The sequence below is a fragment of the Scyliorhinus canicula genome, chromosome 19, assembly GCF_902713615.1.
Source record: "Scyliorhinus canicula chromosome 19, sScyCan1.1, whole genome shotgun sequence".
Classification (NCBI taxonomy): domain Eukaryota; kingdom Metazoa; phylum Chordata; class Chondrichthyes; order Carcharhiniformes; family Scyliorhinidae; genus Scyliorhinus; species Scyliorhinus canicula.
Window position 1 is genome coordinate 24,820,581 of NC_052164.1, and position 20,622 is coordinate 24,841,202.

The 20,622-nt window shown below is 45.9% G+C and overlaps 1 protein-coding gene across 3 annotated transcripts; it reads right to left on the reverse strand.

Annotated features, from left to right (window-relative positions):
• Nucleotides 1-556: 556 nt before the first annotated feature.
• Nucleotides 557-14,412, reverse strand: tmem101 (transmembrane protein 101). 3 transcript variants are annotated; one of them, XM_038779304.1, is made up of 4 exons: nt 14,338-14,412; nt 7,910-8,090; nt 4,445-4,591; nt 557-3,841 (listed from the first exon to the last, which is right to left on the reverse strand). In XM_038779304.1, exons 2-4 carry the CDS (start codon nt 8,051-8,053, stop codon nt 3,533-3,535), a joined length of 600 nt encoding a protein of 199 aa, XP_038635232.1. In that variant the 5' UTR covers nt 8,054-8,090; nt 14,338-14,412; the 3' UTR covers nt 557-3,532. The 3 variants fall into 3 exon arrangements, with proteins under 3 accessions (XP_038635232.1, XP_038635233.1, XP_038635231.1); XM_038779305.1 differs by lacking the exon at nt 14,338-14,412 and adding an exon at nt 14,007-14,073; XM_038779303.1 differs by lacking the exon at nt 14,338-14,412 and adding an exon at nt 13,617-13,815.
• Nucleotides 14,413-20,622: the final 6,210 nt, after the last annotated feature.

A 20,622-nucleotide genomic window follows, 5' to 3' on the forward strand; every position in this document is an offset into this window, starting at 1 on the left:
GTCCCTGATACTGTGAAGCAACAGTGGTAACCACTGTGCGACCATGCCGCCCATACAGTTGCTCCCACATTTGAAAGAATATTGCAATTACCAATGCAAGCCATGTATTTAAATTAGAATTTAGAACAGTACAGCACAGAACAGGCCCTTCGGCCCTCAATGTTGTGCCGAGCAATGATCACCCTACTCAAACTCACGTATCCACCCTATACCCGTAACCCAACAACTCCCCCTTAACCTTACTTTTTAGGACACTACGGGCAATTTAGCATGGCCAATCCACCTAACCCGCACATCTTTGGACTGTGGGAGGAAACCGGAGCACCCGGAGGAAACCCACGCACACACGGGGAGGACGTGCAGACTCCGCACAGACAGTGACCCAGCCGGGAACCGAACCTGGGACCCTGGAGCTGTGAAGCATTGATGCTAACCACCATGCTACCATGCTGCCCTCTTTTAGTATTCAATTACTATTCAATTACAATTACTATAATTAAATTAGTATTCAATCACTAGATAAACGTAAAAATAATTGAAGAAAGTTGCACTGAAACAATTTAAAATTACAAGTTTATTAATGGATACTTATTCTAATTAGTCAACAGGACACCTTTTGATTGACAATCTGTGTCGTCTTAAACAAAAATCAAATGCTCTTACTTCGGCAAAAACTATCCATGAAATGTTGATCAGCAAGAACTTAAGGAGCTTTAAACAAAGAGTTCAGGTTTACTTCAGATATTTTCATTTCAACATTTAATTTTTCAGTGCCCTTTCTTTTAACGAGAATGGAAAAATTAGCGGTGTGACAACTGAATATTTTCAACATTTTGCATCCAATGTTAGAATAAGGCACTCGCAGGTAAAAACACACAGTGGGTACACATGGAATAAAGCCCTTGCAATTTCTTGCTTGGGCAATATGTCTCAATTCCAAGCTGGGAATTACGTGCCAACTCCTACATCAACCATCAAGATCAAAGTCAGTTACGCAAATTAGTGCCCTGTTACTATGGACAGTTTGTGGTCTGATACGTTCTGCTAGTGTGTTTGCCAAATTTCAATTAACTTTGACATGAACAGGGAAAAGGCAGGCCGCAAAAGTTCAATCTATTCAGACACCAGTCCAATGCAGCCACACAGTGGATGGGGTCTTTTTCCCTCCTTCCACAATTACCATTCACCTAACAGATCAGGAAAAAAAAAATACAAATAGTGTACCCTAGTAGTCATTATTATTCATGAGTCCAAAATGAATTCAGATCAAATGTCATCACTCAATCTAAACCCTTTAAATATACAGTAATATCAATGCATTGGAAGCACAATGTAGATCCCTGCCATAAAAATGTAGTCTTATATAAATCAGATCAACCACAAAAACAAATCACAATGAGTGAACTGAATCCAACATGCTGGTCTTGGAAAACAAGTAACAGTAAAGAGATAGATGTATTTTTTTATATTCTTCACCAATTTCAGGAAAAATACACAAACTAAGATTTTAAATTCCATTGAAATGTGGTTCGGAGATATGTAAATGTTATAAACATTAACTACAAGCCTACAATAGTGCTACATGTAGAATATAGACCCTATTTTTCAGGCAATGATCCAGATGCCATCGCTGACACGAGTAACAGGTGCCCAACATTTCATCAGCACTTGGATTTAGAAGGAAGATAACTCCCCATTCCTGCATAGCTAACAAGTGCCAAAGCAAAGACAACAAACACAATTCAGACCATCATCCATCCTGAACAGATTATAAACAGGTAGGGCCAAGATTGAACACTATGGACAGAGAGCCTTTAAATGGATGTATATTTGTTAAATACCTTTCTTTTAAAAATAAATTGAACTTCTACATGTTTGCAAGCAGAAATAATAATAAAATGCGCAGAAGTGCCATCGCAATGGGAAGCTCTACCAAACCATTCTAACTAACCAACAAAAAATATTCATAAATGTTAATAGCACAAGCAGAACATATAATCCATATCTCTATTGCATGTCTTCATCATTCTGACTAAACATAGTTAATTGAACTATGGCTGCTTATAAAATATCCTCTATTTATTCACTAATAGTTCACGTTTTACTCTGGTTTCAATCTGTTTGACTGTTTGCACGTTAATCCCAAAGTGTTTTTTTTAAGGGCTGCATGACCTCTGCGCTGATTTTGGTTGGTGAGGAGGAAGGGGCTCGAAGAGAAAAGGAGAGAAGGAAAGCTCACAGTACATCCAAAAACTAATCAATGGTTCTGATAAGTTGTCACACTTTGAGAGGAACTTCCTCGGAGCACATCAAAGCTTCCCCATCACTGTTTCACTTTCCTTTTAAACGGAGGCAAAGAGCTTCATGGTTGAACCCGGAAAAGCAACTTTTATATTGAAAAAGGCATTTATATCATTTTAAAATATAATCTGACATTCATCCATGAATTCACTATTGATTAGAAATTAATGATCTGTCAAGGGAAATCTACACCTCCCACCCCTCCAAACAAAAAGAAAAATCACAGGACAGATTAAAAATTTGAAACACTGCGATTGCTACATTCAAAGGATGTTTAAGTGCTTTATCTTAATAGCAACATCTATATTGCTCTGGTCTACAATATCCACCTGAGTTGATTCATTAGCTAATCTTCTATAATTTAGCTTCACCATTGATCTGCCTATAGAAACAAATGGGACATTTTAGAAGAATAATCCTTTTGGATCAAGCATTTTGTTTTGATTTTGCTTCGATTTAACTGCAGGAAGCAGTAGACAACTGATTGGCAGATTGCCTTTTAGTGTTAAACTGTGCAGTTGAGAAGTGTCCATGGCATTGGCGGTCAAGAATAAAAATGTCACACAAAAGGAATGAGGTTCTAAAATGTCCTGCAAGAAATCCACTGGCTCAACTCAATGAAGGTCCTTGAAGCTGTCAGCTAGATCAGTTGATACCTCTTCAACAAAGCTTGCTGGCATGAGTACCCAAGTAAGTAATGAAATGGAAGGTGGAGAAAATATTGGGATCTTCGAACTATGATAGTTTGCAGGAGAATAAAGGAATACATCATAAGCAATTACATAAATTACAGAATATCAAGTTGTAACAAATCATGGACCTTTTCTATCATTCATGATGCAATACACAGAACCAATAATTTACCTAAATTGGACTTTGGTGAAAAAGTAGACCAATAAACAGAAAGTGGGCCGATTGTCCAATTATGTGGTCCTGGCTTGAAGGCTGACTTGCCAAAAGCAGCTCTTGGTTTCTCTGTGTATGGTCCTGGAGAGCAAGCTCGAAACTTGGAGCATACATCTACAAAGTTGGCCCTCAGCTATTCAGCACATTCACCTTATCCAAGCAATTGTTCATACACTTGTTTTATCTTTAGAATTGTCCAAGAATATGATCTATATTGAAAATATATTTAAGAACCTATACATTTAAAAAAAATGTCAAATAAATAGCAGTACAAGGCAGTGGTTTCATCTGCGCCATGCATTAAGAACCCCACATTTAAAATCTATTAACAATCTGTCGCCAAAATTATAGCAGCACCAAAAATGCCCACATTCTGCCCAAGCAGTTTCATTTGATTCCAAAACTCGATCCGGCGGGAATGGTGCCAGTAGCCCACATTTCCATCGATAAAGAGAACTACAAGGGGCATAAGAACAGAGAGTATCTGGGCTGCAGTCCGTACACAATACCCAGAAAGGAAAGACAAGGCCAGTACAGCGTACAGTACAAATAACAACTGAAGCATGACTTCGCCTCCTATGATGTGGTTCAGATAGGCCAGACGATCCTCTTTGCTGTGCTGCAGGGAATAGGCCTGTAGGTTAAATACCACACAATTAGAGTCCCACAACATTTAAGATAAAGTATAGAGAAAATAGTCAAAAACTTATAACAATTGCACATAAGTGTTTTGGTAGTCAGCTGATGCCATTCTGCATTGCTGATCAGCTTTTGGGAGTGGAGAGAAATTGTAGAGAGCAACAATATGAAGAATTAGGTCCCAAATTTGCACTCAAAGAAAACGTAACATGTTGGCGCTCTGAAGCTGCAGTGTCAAGCTCAAATATGTAACTTCTCACATTAGGTAGCACTCGTGATCTACTGATCCTAATCAATAGCACACTGATACACAATATGGATATGCATAGAAAATGGTTACTAGTGTTGCTTGTGATTGCGGAAAGATGTATGCTTATGTTACAAGTTTTGATGCTAAAACTTGGAATATATTCAAGAGGCGGCTGGATACAGCACTTGGGAGAATGGGATCAAAGGCTATTGAGTTGGATGATCAGCCATGATCGTAATGAATGGCGGAGCAGGCTCGAAGGGCCAAAAGGCCTCGTCCTGCTCCTATCTTCTATGTATCTATGTATATCCATCTTTAACAGTAGCGTCAGGAAGGTCAATTACTCACCACACAGATAAGGTTGATGCCAAGGAACACTTGACCGGTAGTCTGCAATGACCTCGTCCGGGGCTTCTGCCGATAAACTTCGCCAGAACCACTTGCCAAAATCAGAAATCCTCCTATGACGGCTATAGTTCTGGAATACATCCTTACCTGAGAGATTCAAAATATTTGTTTTATATACTTCATCTACATACTGACTTTTTCTATTCGCCCCCCTCTATCAATCGACAATTAAACTGTGTGGTTTTTATAGCAGTTTTTAATAGAGTATTGAACATCAAATAGTAAAATGCCACACAGGCTCAAAAATGTATTTCAAATCAGAATGTAATCGCCACCCAGATGTTATGAATCGGACTGCTGTATATGGTGAGACACAAATAAAGCTCAAATGAATCCTACCCAAACTCAATTGAAAATGTGGTACCTGGTAAAATCAATGTTCAAACCAGCTTAAATTCACCCTTCCAACAAAATCTTACTTTGGATTGAAATTTGTCTGTTTTGGGGGAGGAGAGGAACCAAACAGGAGTCATAACTACTTTTGGACAGACTTCAGATGAGGAAAATAGAATTAAGCTTTCATTTTTACAACTTCAAATATTATTTGGCAAGAAGTGCGTTCTTTCTGAAAAGATTTCCATGGGTAAAGCAGCCTCTGAAACCCTTTGGTTTTGTATCCATGTATGCATGGGGATCAGTGGGTGTTACTATTATCTGATCATTGCAGTCATTATTTATTTTCATCTGCTTCATCAGGTGCACAGAATGAATACAATGTTCTCAGCAAATAAGCAAGATTAAAGTCCACCTTGAATCATACTTTAGCCAGACTCTAAGCTCCTCTCCTCGTTCACTAACTCAACTGGTCATAGAAATAGGCAGAGGAGCAACACCACGTGATAAAGAGATGAGGTAGAATACTTGCACGTTAAACAGTAAAAACAGATGTGATGGAGCCAAGCAATCCCATAAACGATGAATCAGATACAAGCTCTGCAGTCCTGTCACGTCCAGCCATGAATGGTGGTGGACAATTAAATGACTAATTGGAGGAAGCGGCTCCACAAATATCTCCACCCTCAATGATTGAGGTGCCCAGCACATCAGTACAAAAGACCAGGCTGAAGCATTTGCAGTCATATTCAGCTAGAAATGCCAAATGGATGATCCATCTTGGTTTCCTCCAGAGGTCCCCACGATCATAGATGGCAGTCTTCAGCTAATTTGATTCACACCACTTGATAAAGAAACAGCTGAAGGTACTGCAAAAGACGTGGGCCCTGACAATATTTTGGCAGTAGTACTGAAGACTTGTGCTCCAGAACTAGCTGCATCCTTAGCCAAGCTGTTCCAGTACAGCTACAACACTGGCATCCACCCATAAATGTTGAAAATTGCCCAAATTTGTATGTCCTGTACACAAAAAAGGCCAAATCCAGCCCAGCCAATTATCACCCCATCGGCCAACTTTCGATCGGCAAAGTGATGAAAAAGGTCATTGGCAGTACTATCATGCAGCACTTTCTCAGCAATAACCTGTTCACTGACACAGTTTGGGTTCCGCCTAGGTCGCTCAGCTCCTGACATCATTACAGGATATGGGGCAAGAGCGACTGTTCTTGATATCACGGCAGCATTTGACCAAGTATGACATCAAGGAGTCCAACCAAACCGATGTCAATAGGAATCGGGGGGAACTCTCCACTGGTTGGAGTCATACCTAGCACAAAGGAAGATGGTTGTGGGGTTATTGGAGGTCAATCATTTAGAATCCATAGAATTCCTACAGTGCAGGGGGCCATTCAGCCCATTGAGTCTGCACCGACCCTCTGAAAGAGCACCCTAACTAGGCCCACTCCCCCGCCCTATCTCGGGACATTGTCGCAGGAGTTCCTCAGGATAGTCCTAGGTCCAACCATCTTCAGCTATCCAAACAATGACCTTCCCTTAACAATGTCCAAAGTGGGGATACTCACGGATGATGTTCACTGATGATTTCACAATGTTCAGCACCACCATCCATGTCTTCTCAGATACTGAATCAGTCCATGCTCATATGCAGGAAGACCCGGATAATATTCAGATTTGGACTGAGTGGTAACAGTTGCCCCACACAAGTGGCAGGCACTGACCATCACCAGCAAGAGAGAATCTAACTATCTCCCCATGACAATCAATGGCATTTCCATTGCTGAATCCTCAGCCATCAACATCCCAAGGGTTACCATTGACCAGAAACTGAACAGAACCAGCCATATGAATTTTGTGGCAATGAGAGCAAGTCAGAGGCTAGGAATCCTGCGGTGAGTAACTCACCTCCTGACTCCCCAAAGCCAGTCCACTGTCTACGAGGCAAAAGTCAAGAGTGATGGAATATTTCCCACCTGCCTGGATGAGTGCTGCTCCAACAACACTCAAGAAGTGAAATACCATCCAGGATAAATCAGCCTGCTTGAATGGTACCCCATACACCATCTTATACACTCACTCCTTCCATCACTAATGCACATGTCATAAGTGAGTGCTATCTACAAGATGCTCACCAAAGCTATTTCATCGGCACCTTCCAAACTCTTGACCTCTGCTAGCTCAAAGGGCGAGGCAGCATGGGAACAACGCCACCTGCAGGTTCCCATCCAAGTCACACACCATCCTGACTTGGAAATATATCACCATTCCTTCAGTTATTATTGGGTCAATATCCTGGAACTCTTTGCCTAACAGCATGTGGGTATTTCTACAACACGGACTACAGCAGCTCACAAAAGCAGCTCACCATCAACATCCAAGGGCAGTTAGGGATGGCCAATAAATGCCGGCCTGGCCAGCAACGCCCAAATCCCATGAACGAATTAAAAGGTCATAGCTCTGAAGAACAGAACAAAAATTCAAGTTCAAAGTATTTTACAAAACTGACACAAGTACAGTCAATCCCAAAATCTGAAACTCCTTCTTTCCTTTACACCCATAAAACTTGGAATTAAAATGATTTCATGTGAGCCACATCCTGATTCAAACTGATTATATGAAATGAAGCCTTTATGTGAATTAATAAATTATAATTGAGCTTAAGTTTACCTTGTGGTGCAAGTTAATGATCCAGCAGCCAAATGTGCCCAGCTAGTCGATTACATATACTCCCCTCTTCCTCAGCTTTCCCAACACCAAAACCATCGGTTTGTGCCAATTCTACATAACTGACCCCTAGTCTGAACATTCCCAGAAATTACATCCTTCACTTTTCTCTCCAGTGAGTAAACCAATACAGAGCAAGCTGAAACTGTGAGTAACAAGCCACCCTGATCCTGTGGCAGACATTAGTATATGCAATAGAATAACACCGATGTAATTACTTCTTGTTACGTGAAAAATCGAAGTGGTGCAGAATACAAGATCCCCTTGCAATAAGGTTCTACATTTAGACAGTTTAACCATTCAGAATACCAATAATTGAGATTCTCTTACCTTGAGCCAGTCCCCATAATGCACTTGTTCTCCAATATATGATGCATATGTGCTAACAGCCAATTGAAGGGCAGCCCCCAAAGCAAACCATCTCCTCTTCACCCCAAAGGACATGAAACTGGCACAGATAACTGCAGCACCCATATCAAAATAGAGGTACGGCACTGGAATATCCGGTTTCCTAAAAAGACATACACCATAATTTCCACTGGAAAAAAATCAGCAAACACATGAAACTGTGCATTTCAAGTGAACCTTAAGTCCATTTTACATAAATTTCTTATATGGACTGAATTTCAAACAGTTGTAATCCATCAGGCAAATCTCAAACTAACACTAAGGATTCTAGTTAAAAGATTGCAAATCTCAGGTACCAGCACCCCTGCACTGCAATGCAACACAATCTCAGATGACTGGCATGAATGAGGCAACGACATACCATATACCAGAACTTGGCAGCCTGTTTCCCCACATTAAATGACTGAGGTTAAATTTCTTGTGCTCCAAGAAGCCACCCCTTCAGAAACAGCGGGCAGGGGCTGGTTTAACACAGGGCTAAATCGCTGGCTTTTAAAAGCAGACCAAGGCAGGCCAGCAGCGCGGTTCAATTCCCGTACCAGCCCCCCCGAACAGGTGCCGGAATGTGGCAACTAGGGGCTTTTCACAGTAACTTCATTTGAAGCCTATTTGTGACATTTCATTTTATCATTTCAGAAGCTTCGAAAGTATTAATTTACTAATAACTAAATCACTGCAAATAGAAAGTTCATTTCAGACCTTCTTCCCAAAGTTTTGTACAAGTCCATGAGACCATAAGACATGGAGCAGAATTAGGCCATTTGGCCCATCGAGTCTACACCGCCATTCAATCATGTTTCTCATCCCCATTCTCCTGCCTTCTCCCCATAACCTCTGATCCCCTTATTAATCAAGAACCTATCTGTCTCTGTCTTAAAGACGCTCAACGACTTGGACTCCGTGCCTACTCCCATTAGTAGATCAGTGCAACATAGGGCACAGTATTGATCTAAAACAGAACACGCTCCTGCGACTTAAATCACTTCAGTCACATCAGCAATGGGAAATTGTAACAGGCCTCAGCATTCTTAGATAAGGCACATTTTTAAAAAGAAAAAAAATCACGTCAATTCATGGTGATGGTTTAGCACAGTGGGCTAAACGGCTGGCTTGTACTGCAGAACAATGCCAGCGCGGGTTCAATTCCTGTACCGGCCTCCCCGAACAAGCGCCGGAATGTGGCGACTAGCAGCTATTCACAGTAACTTCATTGAAGCCTACTTGTGACAATAAGCGATTATTATTATTATTATTATTATTATTAAGTGCATTCCAGAGAGCACTGGTTAACACATGCAGTGACAGTGTATGTCAGATGAGGGCCTATTACTCCAAAGACAAATAACCAATCAATACCCATCACGGAAGCTCCCATATAAAGGGCAAATTCTTTGGAGAGATCGTGAAAGGCGAGCAGGTGTTGGTACTTTCAGTAGAAGTGGGAAGAAACATTTGGGTGAAAATATACTTTGGATGAAGAAATTTTAATTATTCGTTATCTTTCAATGTAATTTTTTAAGATATCAGGGTTAAATACCAATCCATTCCACAAAAGGTGAATGATTTTCCATTGATTAACATTGCACATGCCCCAGGAGATGTCACAGCAGGCTTTAGCTTACAGTAGTTTCACAGTAACTTCATTGCAGTGTTAATGTAAGCCTACTTGTGACAATAATAAAAAGACATACTTGAACTGTGAATAAAATCTATTATGTTTAATGCATATTAAGTATATCTCACTATAACAATTTCTATTTATATAAAACCTTTAACATAAAATGCCCCAAAATGCTTCACAGGAGCATCATAAAACAAGGTTGACACCAAGACACAAGTGGATATTAGGTCAGATGAACAAAACCTTTGTCAAAGAGGCAGGTTTTTAAAAAATGTTTTAAAAGTAGTAAAGCAAGGGAGAGGCAGAGAGGTGTAAGGGAGAGGATTCCAGAGCTTGGCATCCAGCCAACTGAAAGCAGAGTCACCAATGGTGCAGCAATTAAAACCAGTGGTGCACATGAGGCCAAATTTAGAAGAGCGCAGATATTTCGAGGGTTGTGGGGCAGGAGGAGTTTACAGCCATGAGGAGGAGAGGGGTCTTGGAAATATTTGAAAACAAAGATGAGAACTGAAGTACAGAATAAATTACCAATACAGAAACAATGGTTTTTTTAAAAAATATTTTTATTCGCCTCCTTTTTCCCCATTTTCTCCCAAACTTACACCCACCAACAATAAACAATAATCAGCAACCAAGTAGCCAACGAGGCGAAGGCTACGATATCTGCCTCCGCACCTGTTTCCAACCCTGGCTGGTACGACCCCCCGAATATTGCCTCCTGGGGACCCAGGTCCAGTTTCACATGCACCACCTTGGAAATTACTCTAAAAACCTCCATCCAGTAGTCCTCTAGCTTTGGACAACCCTAAAACATATGAACGTGATTCACGTCCCCCCCCCCCCCCCCCCCCCCAACGCTCACACACATCATCTACCCCTTCAAAGAATCGGCTCATCCTCGCCCTCATGAGGTGTGCTCTGTATACCACCTTCAGCTGTATCAGCCCCACCCTCGCACATGAGGTGGAGGCATTTACTCTCCGGAGCACCTCACACCAGACCTTCTCTATACCCTCTCCCAACTCTTCCTCCCACTTTGCTATGATCCCTTCCAGTGGTGCCTTATCCTTTTCCAAAATAGCTCCGTACACTGCTGACATTACCCCCCTCTCCAATCCCCTTGTCATCAGCACCTCCTCCAGCAATGTGACGGCCGGTTCCTCCGGCAAGCTCTGTATCTCCTTTCTAGCAAAATCTCAAACCTGCATGTATCTAAACATTTCTCCCTGCTCCAGCCCATACTTCGCTTCCAGCTCCTTCAATCCTACAAACTGTCCCCTAAGAAACAAATCTTTTAGCATCTTAATCCCCTTCTCTTCCCAATTCCAGAAATTCCATCCCACCTCCCTGGCTCAAATCTGTGGTAGAAACAATGGTTTTGAGGTTAAATGAACTCCGTGATTGCTACTACTAAGCCATAGAAATCTGAAGACTTGATTTGAGTGTTAAAAGTCTATTTCTTTCCCACCCCAGCCCCTGCCTAAGATCTAACCTCACCCCATCTGGAACCTGTTATTTGTCACCCTCCCAAGATTAAAAGTTATATGCACAAAAATAAAGATAACAGAGGCAAGGGAAAGGAAGACAATCCTGCAGCAGATTTTTAACACCGCCAATCAAAAGTATTGCAACTGAAAATCTACAAACGGGTAAGCATTGCACATTGTGAAAGATCAAATGGTGCCGCAGTGGCAGAGTGGTTAGCACTGCTGTCTCGCAGCAGGAACCCGGGTTTGATTCCAACCTTGGGTGACTGTGTGGAGTTTGCATATTCTCCCCGTGTCTGCGTGGGTTTGCTCCAGATGTTCCGGTTTCGTCCCACAATCCAAAGATGTGCAGGTTAGGTGGATTGGCCTGCTAAATTGTCCCTTAGTGTGTCCAAAGGTTAGATGGGGTTACGGGCCTGGGCGGGGAGCTTTTTCAGCAGGTCGGTGCAGACCCGATGGGCCGAATGGCCTCCTTCTGGACTGTAGGGATTCTATGATTCTATTAAGTGTTTTGGCCTAGGACACTGTTCTTGTGCAGCTGTTGCACACAGCCATCAATAGCTGACAAAATAAACAGTAAAGAGGCATTGTACATTTAATACTTTTAAAGTGCGGTCATCAGTTTTTGAAAGGTGTGGCCAGTTTATGAAAATATACATGGAAAAATGCTGTGAACAGCAATATCAAGTATTTTTTATAACACTGACTTCATTCCACCTCCCACTAAACGTGGAGACCTCAAAATAAATCTTCAATATTCATATCTCAACTACCAAAATAATTTTAAAATCATTTTGCAGCTTTATTTTATATTTGTGAGTCTATGGTATTCCATAGTGTTATGGGCCAGGGTTCAGAGAACCACAAAGTGCATCATGGAGTTCAACTGACCCACAACTTTTAATAGATTGTGGTTGTGGGGAGCACACGGGCCTACTCTGCTGGTGTGATGCAACAGAGATCTACAGTACTGTTAAATTAAAACAATGTTTATTTATGAAACCAGTTAACACTTTATAAACCCACAGTGAACATCTTAACAACTATCAACACCAATAAATCCCTCAAAGAACACAGTTCTCGATAAGTAACTCTTGGCCTTTCCTTGCAACATCCATAAGACAAAAAAAACCTTTTTACAGAAAGAAATCAGGTTTAACTTCTCTACAGAAACAGGTATTATTTTAAAATTACCAAAGGATCTGGAGACAGTCTTTAGATTGCAGAGAGAGACTAATACACCTTCTTGCTGTGACTGCAGCTATCCAGCTATCACAACGAAACTAAAATACACCCTGTAGCAGACAGCCCAAAGCGAAAGTAAAAGCAGACAGCCCAGCTCCACCCACTCTCTGACATCACTGCAGCCATTTCTTAAATGTACATCCACTACAGCTACTTTATAAACACCCATTCCTTAAAGATACTCTCACATAACAATAGAAACTGACAGGCCCAATCACACAAATTAATTATTCTTCCTACAAACTTAATGAGTAACTATGATAGCTTATTAGTGGGGAACTGTATGGCATTTGTCAGATAGCTTCAACATGCACAAGCTTTCTAGCAAAAGTCCATCAGGAGCAGGAATCCAGATTAACTTTCCCTCTTCAGTCCAGTTTTGCACCCCTACTACCTCTCCATCTTCCCTCTAGTCCAGTTTTGCACCCCGACTACCTCTCCATCTTCCCTCTACAGTCAAGTTTTGCACCCCTATTACCTCTCCATCTTAAGTCAGCTAACTCAGTACAGACTGGCAATACCGCCTACGATCCTCCTGGCCAGTTTAGTTCACGTACAGACCACGTCTGAGCAACCCCCTCACAGGGCAGAGCTTCCCCTCACCCCCGCACAGGGCAGAGCTACCCCCCAGGCAGGGCAGAGCTCCCCCCCCCCAAACCCCACCCACCCCCAGGCAGGGCAGGGCAGGGCAGGGCAGGGCAGGGCAGGGCAGGGCAGAGCTCTCCCCCCCCCCCCCCCAAATCCCCCCCCCCCCCCGGCAGGGAAGAGCCCCCCCCCCCCCCCCAAACCCCACCCACCCCCAGGCAGGGCAGAGCTCCCCCCACCCACCCCCAGGCAGGGAAGAGCTCCCCCCACCCACCCCCAGGCAGGGAAGAGCTCCTCCCCCCCCCCAAATCCCACCCACCCCCAGGCAGGGCAGGGCAGGGCAGGGCAGGGCAGGGCTTCCCCCCCCCCCCCCCCCCCAATCCCACCCACCCCCAGGCAGGGCAGGGCAGAGCTCCCCCCACCCACCCCCAGGCAGGGCGGGCTCCCCCCCACCCACCCCCAGGCAGGGCAGAGCTCCCCCCCACCCCCTCCCGGGCAGGGCATTGCCCCCCTCCCCCGCGGCAGGGCAGAGCTCCTCTCCCAGTGCTGCCCTGGCGGTGTCAGCCTTGAGGGGATCTCGAACTGGATCCCTGCGGCACAAGAGGCCCGAGCTGGCTGAAATCCAGCCATTCCCCTCGTGCCGCTGGCGGAGGGTCCCTGGGCCTCCTCCCCCCGGCTCTCACACACTCACCTGCGCTGGTCGGCCCGCTCGGCGAACAGCATCAACATGCTGAAGCAGTTCCAGAAGGGGAAGCGGGTCAGGATGATGGCGCCGAAGCGCATGAGAAGTTTGAAGAGCCGCCTGCGAGCCTCCAGCGCCATGACTCCCGCCCGGCCCGTCCTGAACACAATTCCGGTTGGAAACTGGGCTCCGAGAATCAGGTTCCCCTCCGCCCACCCACAGCAACACCGTCCCTGGGACAGGAGCTTCTGAACCTTTAAAAAACATTACCCTGCTCAACAACCAAATCTTGCGCGATTAACCTTTTCAATGCAATTCTATTTATGTCACCGACACTCTTTTAAAACACAAATAAGCCCAGGGGCTGGGGCCAGTCTTCAGCCTTGGCCAACACCTTACCTGCAAACAGTTCCCTGGCTTGATGGCTGGCTGTTGTCAACAGGATATTAACGCTGTTTATCAATTTACAAAGTTATAATTTGAACCACAATGCTGCTACAGTATACAAGGTTTGATTAAAAGGAACAGTATACAAGGTTTGATTCACATGAGGAAGGAGCAGTGCTCCGAAAGCTCGTGTTTGGAGCAAACCTGTTGGACTTTAACCTGGTGTTGTAAGACTTCTTACTGTGCTAACCCCAGTCCAACGCCGGCATCTCCACATCAGGATTAAAAGGAAGACAGTGGGAAAGAAATGATAGGATTCTTTTGAAAAGAGCTGCATACATACTTGGTTTTGTGATTCTTACGTCGGGGCACAGGTTCAAGGTGAGGGGCGGGAGGTTCAGGGGGGATTTGAGGAAAAACCTTTTTACCCAGAGGATGGTGACGGTCTGGTACACACTGCCTGGGAGGATGGTAGAGGCAACTTGCTTCACATCCTTTAAAAAGTACCTGGATGAGCACATGGCACATCTTAACATTCGAGGCTGTGGGCCAAATGCTGGCAAATGGGATGATCAGGTGCCTTTCATGCGGCGATGCAGACTCAATGAGCCGAAGAGCCTTTTCTGCACTGTATTTTTCTGTGATTCGTCTGTGTTTCTGTGACACTGAACTGGACAATAAGAAAGGCAACTATAGCCCCTTTACCAAACCAGCATCCCAAAGTACTTTCACATCCCCATCTTTGACAAAGAGTCATCCAGGCTCGAAACGTTAGCTCCCTTCTCTCTCCTCAGTTGCTGTCAGACCTGAAGTTGTCCAGCATTTTCTGTTTCAGATTCCAGCATCCGCCATAATTTGCTTTTATCCTAAAGTACCTCATGGACACCTAGGTACTTTTGAAATACCTGTTTGTCAGAGAAGAAAACACAGTGGGCAATCAGCCCAGAGCAAAGTCCCAGAAGTAGCGATGACATAAAATGGTCAGATAATCTGTTTTAGTAATGTTTTTGATGGACACCAAGAGAACTCCTCACATCCACAGGACAGGCAGCTTTGGTTCAGCAACACATCCAAAAGGCAACATCCCCAACGGTGTCTCACTCCCTCAGTACTACACCAAAGTGTCAGCCTAACACAGGTGCCATGCGGCAAGACTGATGACTCAAGAACCAAAAATAGCAGTATATGTTATTCAAGAAGTACCGTGTAGACACAATGAAGTTACGGAAAACACGGTGATGTTCCTTGTATAGTTCTCCAAGATGACTAAAAGTCGTTGCGTTGACAACATCAAGCTATGTATCTGAAACAAAGCTAGTTTATTTTACACTACTTCAAATGGTTTGCACACTTCACTAAGTAATAGCTAATAAAACATTATAAAATCTATGTTACAGAAATCTATAATATATTTTTAGTACAGCTAACAAACTATCAATCTCTCACTGTCCTGCCTCATAACCTTCTCCCAGAATTCCTAGAGATGCAGCCTTTTATAAGACTACTCTGTGGTGTCATCTAGTGTTGAGATACATGAACATCATCTTGTTAGCCTTTACACTCCGTACATTGTATATATCATGACAAAGACATCAGTTGGGCATGAAAAAATTACATGGAAATTTAAACATAGAAACAGACCATTCAGCCCAACAGATCTTTGCTGATGTTTATGCTTCACACAATGCTTTTCCCCACCTAACCTCATCTCACCCTATTAACATATTCTCCTATTCCTTTCTTCCTCTACTTAACTAGCTTCCACCTGGATGCATCATTATTTTAATTTTTCCAATCGAGGGGCAATTTAGCAAGGCCAATCCACCTAATCTGCACATCTTTGGGCTGTGGGAGTGAGACCCACGCAGACACGGGGAGCATGTACAAACTCCACACAGACAGTGACCCGGGGTCATGATCGAACCTAGATCCACAGTGCTGTGAAGCAGCAGTGCTAACCACTGTGTCGCTATGCCATCCTTCACTTGGGTGCGTCTTTGAGGCATGATAAAGTTCCGGCATTGAAATGAGACACCTAGAAATTATATATATTCCATAGTGTTTATTGAAACATTCGAAAAATGTTATTAAAATTTACATGGAATGCTAGTTTGGTAAAGGGGCTGTAGTTGTCTTTCTTGGTGTCCAGTACAGTATCCAGCAATTTTCAAAAGAGTCCTATACATTGAAGCGTGGAATGAAATCGCAAGTGTGGCTTAGCATATCATTTCAAATAAATTAAACACAGGGGGCAACATCTGCAGCTTTTGATGATTTCCCAGGCTTATATTTGTCAAGGTTGAATTATTTCTATTCTTAATCATTGTAATGGGACTATCTTTAAGGGTGGTCTGAATTGCTCAGTGTGAGCCACAGACGGAATTATAGACATGCATCAACAAAGGAATAAACAAATTACTTACCCTTAGTTTATAAATATTCATTCCAAGTATACCATGCCATGACAGTAAATATATTCCATAATCAGGCCTCACCAATATACAACTACTATACTAATATATACAGATGGAAATTAAATAGGTCGCAGTTATGTATTTAACCTGTAATCCAGAGGCCTGTACTTTTTTTTCTTTTTTTTTTTTAAATAATTTTTATTCAAATTTTTCAACAACAAATTTTCTCCCAACAGTAAAGTAAACAAGGTGTGGAACTAAACAGAAAAAGAATCCCCCCCCCCCCCCCCCCCCCAGTACAAAGCGATAAATTATAAACTTAATAACAATACAAAAACGAAGAAAATAGCAAACATACCGTCGCAAAAACAAACGCCCTTAACAAACCCCGCGGCCCCCCCCCCCCCGGGTTGCTGCTGAGATTGACCACCCTCTAACCCTCCGCCAGAAAATCGAGAAAGAGCTCCCACCGTCGAAAGAACCCTTGTACCGACCCCCTCAGGGCAAACTTAACCTTCTCCAGCCTGATGAACCCGGCCATGTCGTTAACCCAGGCCTCCGGGCTCGGGGGCTTCGCATCCCTCCAATGTAAGAGACTCCTACGCCGGGCTACTAGAGACGCAAAGGTCAGAGTACTGGCCTCTCTTGCCTCCTGCACTCCCAGCTCCGTTGCTACCGCAAAGATCGTGAGCCCCCAGCCCGGCTCCACTCTGGACCCGACCACCTTGGACAAAGTCCCTGCCACCCCTTTCCAAAACCCCTCCAACGCCGGACATGCCCAGAACATGTGGGTGTGGTTCGCTGGGCCTCCTGAACACCTCCCACACCTGTCCTCTCCCCCAAAGAACCGGCTCATCCTGGCCCCCATCATGTGCGCCCTATGCAGCACCTTCAGCTGAATTAAGCTGAGCCGTGCGCAAGAAGAGGACGAGTTCACCCTCCCCAGGGCATCCGCCCACGTCCCATCGTCGATCTCTTCACCTAGCTCCTCCTCCCACTTCGCTTTCAGCTCTTCCACCGAGGCCTCCTCCTCTTCCTGCATCATCTGATAAATTGCCGAGATCCTACCCTCACCGACCTACGTCCCCGAGAGCACCGTATCCTGCACCCCCCTAGGCGGCAGCAGCGGGAACCCCGCCACCTGCCGCTTAACAACGCCCTAATCTGCACATACCTGAAAGCATTCCCGGGGGGAGGCCCCACTTCCCCTCCAACTCCTCTAAAGTCGCAAACTTCCCATCGAGGAAAAGGTCCCCCATCCGCCTGATGCCTGCCCGATGCCAACTCAAAAACCCACCATCTATTCTCCCTGGTGCACACCGTTTTGCCCCGTATCGGGGCCCACACTGAGGCCTTCACTTCCCCCCTATGCCGCCTCCACTGCCCCCAAATTTTGAGGGACGCCACCACTACCGGACTCGTGGAATATCTTGCCGGTGGGAGCGGGGCTGTCACCAATGCCTCCAAACTCGTACCCACACAGGATGCCACCTCCAACCTCTTCCATGCGGCACCCTCCCCCTCCATCACCCACCTGCAAATCATTGCCACATTCGCAGCCCAGTAATACCCACACAGGTTGGGCAATGCCAAGCCGCCTACCTCCCTTCTTCGCTCCAGGAATACCCTCTCCACTCTCGGGGTCTTCCGCGCCCACACAAACCCCAGAATACTCTTTGTTAACCCTCTTAAAAAAAGCCTTCGGAATCAATATGGGGAGGCACTGGAAAAGAAACAAAAACCTCGGGAGCACCGTCATCTTAACTGACTGGGCCCTACCAAAGAGAGTGGCAGCGCATCCCACCTCCTGAACTCCTCCTCCATCTGTTCCACCAGCCTCGAAAAGTTTAACCTATGCAGGGCCCCCCAGCTCCTGCTATCTGGACCCCAAGATACCAAAACTCCTCTCCGCCCTCTTCTACAGGAGCTCTCCTATCTCCTTTTCCTGGTCCCCCAGGTGCAGCACAAACAGCTCACTCTTCCCCACGTTGAGCTTGTAGCCCGAAAAGTCCCCAAACTCCCCAAGTATCTTCAACACCTCTGGCATCCCCCCGACCGGATCTGCAATGTACAACAGTAAATCATTTGCGTGAAGCGACAACCGGTGCTCCTCTACCCCCCCCCCCCCTCCCCCCCCCCCACCCACCCCCACCCACCCCCTGCACAATCCTCCTGCAGTTCTTTGAATCCTTCAGCGCCATGGCCAAGGGCTCAATCGCTAACGCGAAGAGCAGGGGAGACAAAGGGCACCCCTGCCTCGTCCCCCGGGAAAGCCAAAAGTCCTCTGACCTCCTCCCATTCGTCACCACACTCGCTACCGGGGAGCTGTACAGCAACCTCACCCAGCTGATGAATTCCTCACCAAACCCAAACCATCTTAGCACTTCCCGCAGGTAGCTCCACTCCACCCTGTCAAAAGCTTTCTCCGCATCCATCAATGCTACTATTTCCGCCTCCCCAGCCGCTGATGCCATCACCATAACATTAAGAAGCCACCGTACATTGACATTCAGCTGCCTCCCCTTCACAAACCCCGTTTGGTCCTCATGGATAACCATCGGAACCACATCTTCCACCCTTCTGGACACTACCTTAGCCAACAACTTTGCATCCACGTTGAGGAGCGAAATCGGCCTGTAAGACCCACACTGGAGGGGGTCCGTGAGATTATTGCTCTAGACATCGTCAGGGGCAAAGCCCCCCCCTTCACTCGCCTCATTCGGGGTTCTCACAAGCAGCAGGCCCAGCAGATCTGAAAACTTCTTATAAAACTCCACCGGGAACCCGTCAGGTCCCGGTGCTTTCCCTGTCTGCATGCTCCCCAGCGCCTCCATTAGCTCCTCCAACTCGATTGGGGCCCCCAGACCCTCCACCCGCTCATCCTCTACTCTTGGGAACTCCACCCTATCCAGAAAGCGGTCCATCCCGCCCACATCCCTAGGGGGCACCGCCCGGTACAGCCCCTCATAAAAGGATCTGAACACCCCATTAATGTCCCTGCCACCCCGCACTAAGTTCCCTCCTGCATCTGTGACTCCCCCTATCTCTCTCGCTGCCTCCTGCTTCCGGAGCTGGTGGGCCAGAATCCGACTTGCCTTCTCCCCATACTCATATACCGCCCCCTGCGCCCTCCTCCACTGCGCCTCTGCCTTCTGGGTGGTCAGTATATCAAACTCCGCTTGGAGACTGCGACGCTGCCTCAAAAGCCCCTCCTCCAGAACATCCGCATATTTCCTGTCCACTCTTACCATTTCTTCCACCAGCCTCTCCCTCTCAACCCTCTCCCCTCTCTCCCTGTGCGCCCGAATGGATATCAGCTCCCCTCTAACCACTGCCTTCAGCGCTTCCCAACCCCCCCCCCCCCCCCCCCCCCCAACTTGCACCTCCCCGTTATCGCTGGCTTCCCCTCTATACGCCTACGGACCTGCCCCCACCACTCCCGGGAATAGCGCCCTGCTGGGAATAAAAAAGTCGATCCGGGAATAAGCCTTGTGGACATGGGAGAAAAAGGAGAACTCCCTACCCCCCAGCTTCAAAAACCTCCAAGGGTCTACCCCTCCCATCTGATCCATGAACCCCCTCAGCACCGAGGCCGCCGTCGGCCTCTTACCCGTCCGAGGGTTCGAACGATCCAGAGCCGGGTCCAACATAGTATTAAAGTCCCCTCCCAAGATCAAACCCCCCGTCTCCAGGTCCGGGATCCGGCTCAACATTTGCCGCATGAAGCCGCTTCATCCCAGTTGGGGGCGTACACATTGACTAGAACCACCTGCTCCCCCTGAAGTCTACCACTCACCATTAAGTATCTACCTGCACTGTCCGCTACCACATTCGAGGCAACAAACAACAAGTTCTTGCCAATTAAGATCGCCACCTCTCGATTCTTCGCATCAAGCTCCGAGTGAAACACCTGCCCCACCCAGCCTCTTCTCATCCTCACCTGATCCGCCACCTTAAGGTGCATCTCCTGGAGCATAGCCACGTCCGCTCCCAGTCCCAGGCCCTTCAGGTGTGCCAAGACCCGGGACCGCTTCACTGGTCCATTCAGCCCCTTCACGTTCCATGTGACCAGCTGAATCGGGGGGGGGGGGGGGGGGGGGGGGGGTCCTCCCCCTCCCTCTGCGCCGGTCAGCCATAGCTTTCCCTCGGCTCACCACGTGCCCAGAGAACCCCCCTGGCCCATTCCCCACGGTGGCAGACCTCCCCCCAGCCTC

Bases quoted from the DNA above. Each gene is read 5' to 3' on its own strand.
- tmem101 (XM_038779303.1), bottom strand. From the start codon at position 13,747: ATGGCGCTGGAGGCTCGCAGGCGGCTCTTCAAACTTCTCATGCGCTTC. The intron at 8,091-13,616 runs GTGAGTGTGTGA...ATGTCTTTTTAG, and splicing joins GAGCGGGCCGACCAGCGCAG to GAAACCGGATATTCCAGTGC. The intron at 4,592-7,909 runs GTAAGAGAATCT...TGAATCTCTCAG, and splicing joins ATTATGGGGACTGGCTCAAG to GTAAGGATGTATTCCAGAAC.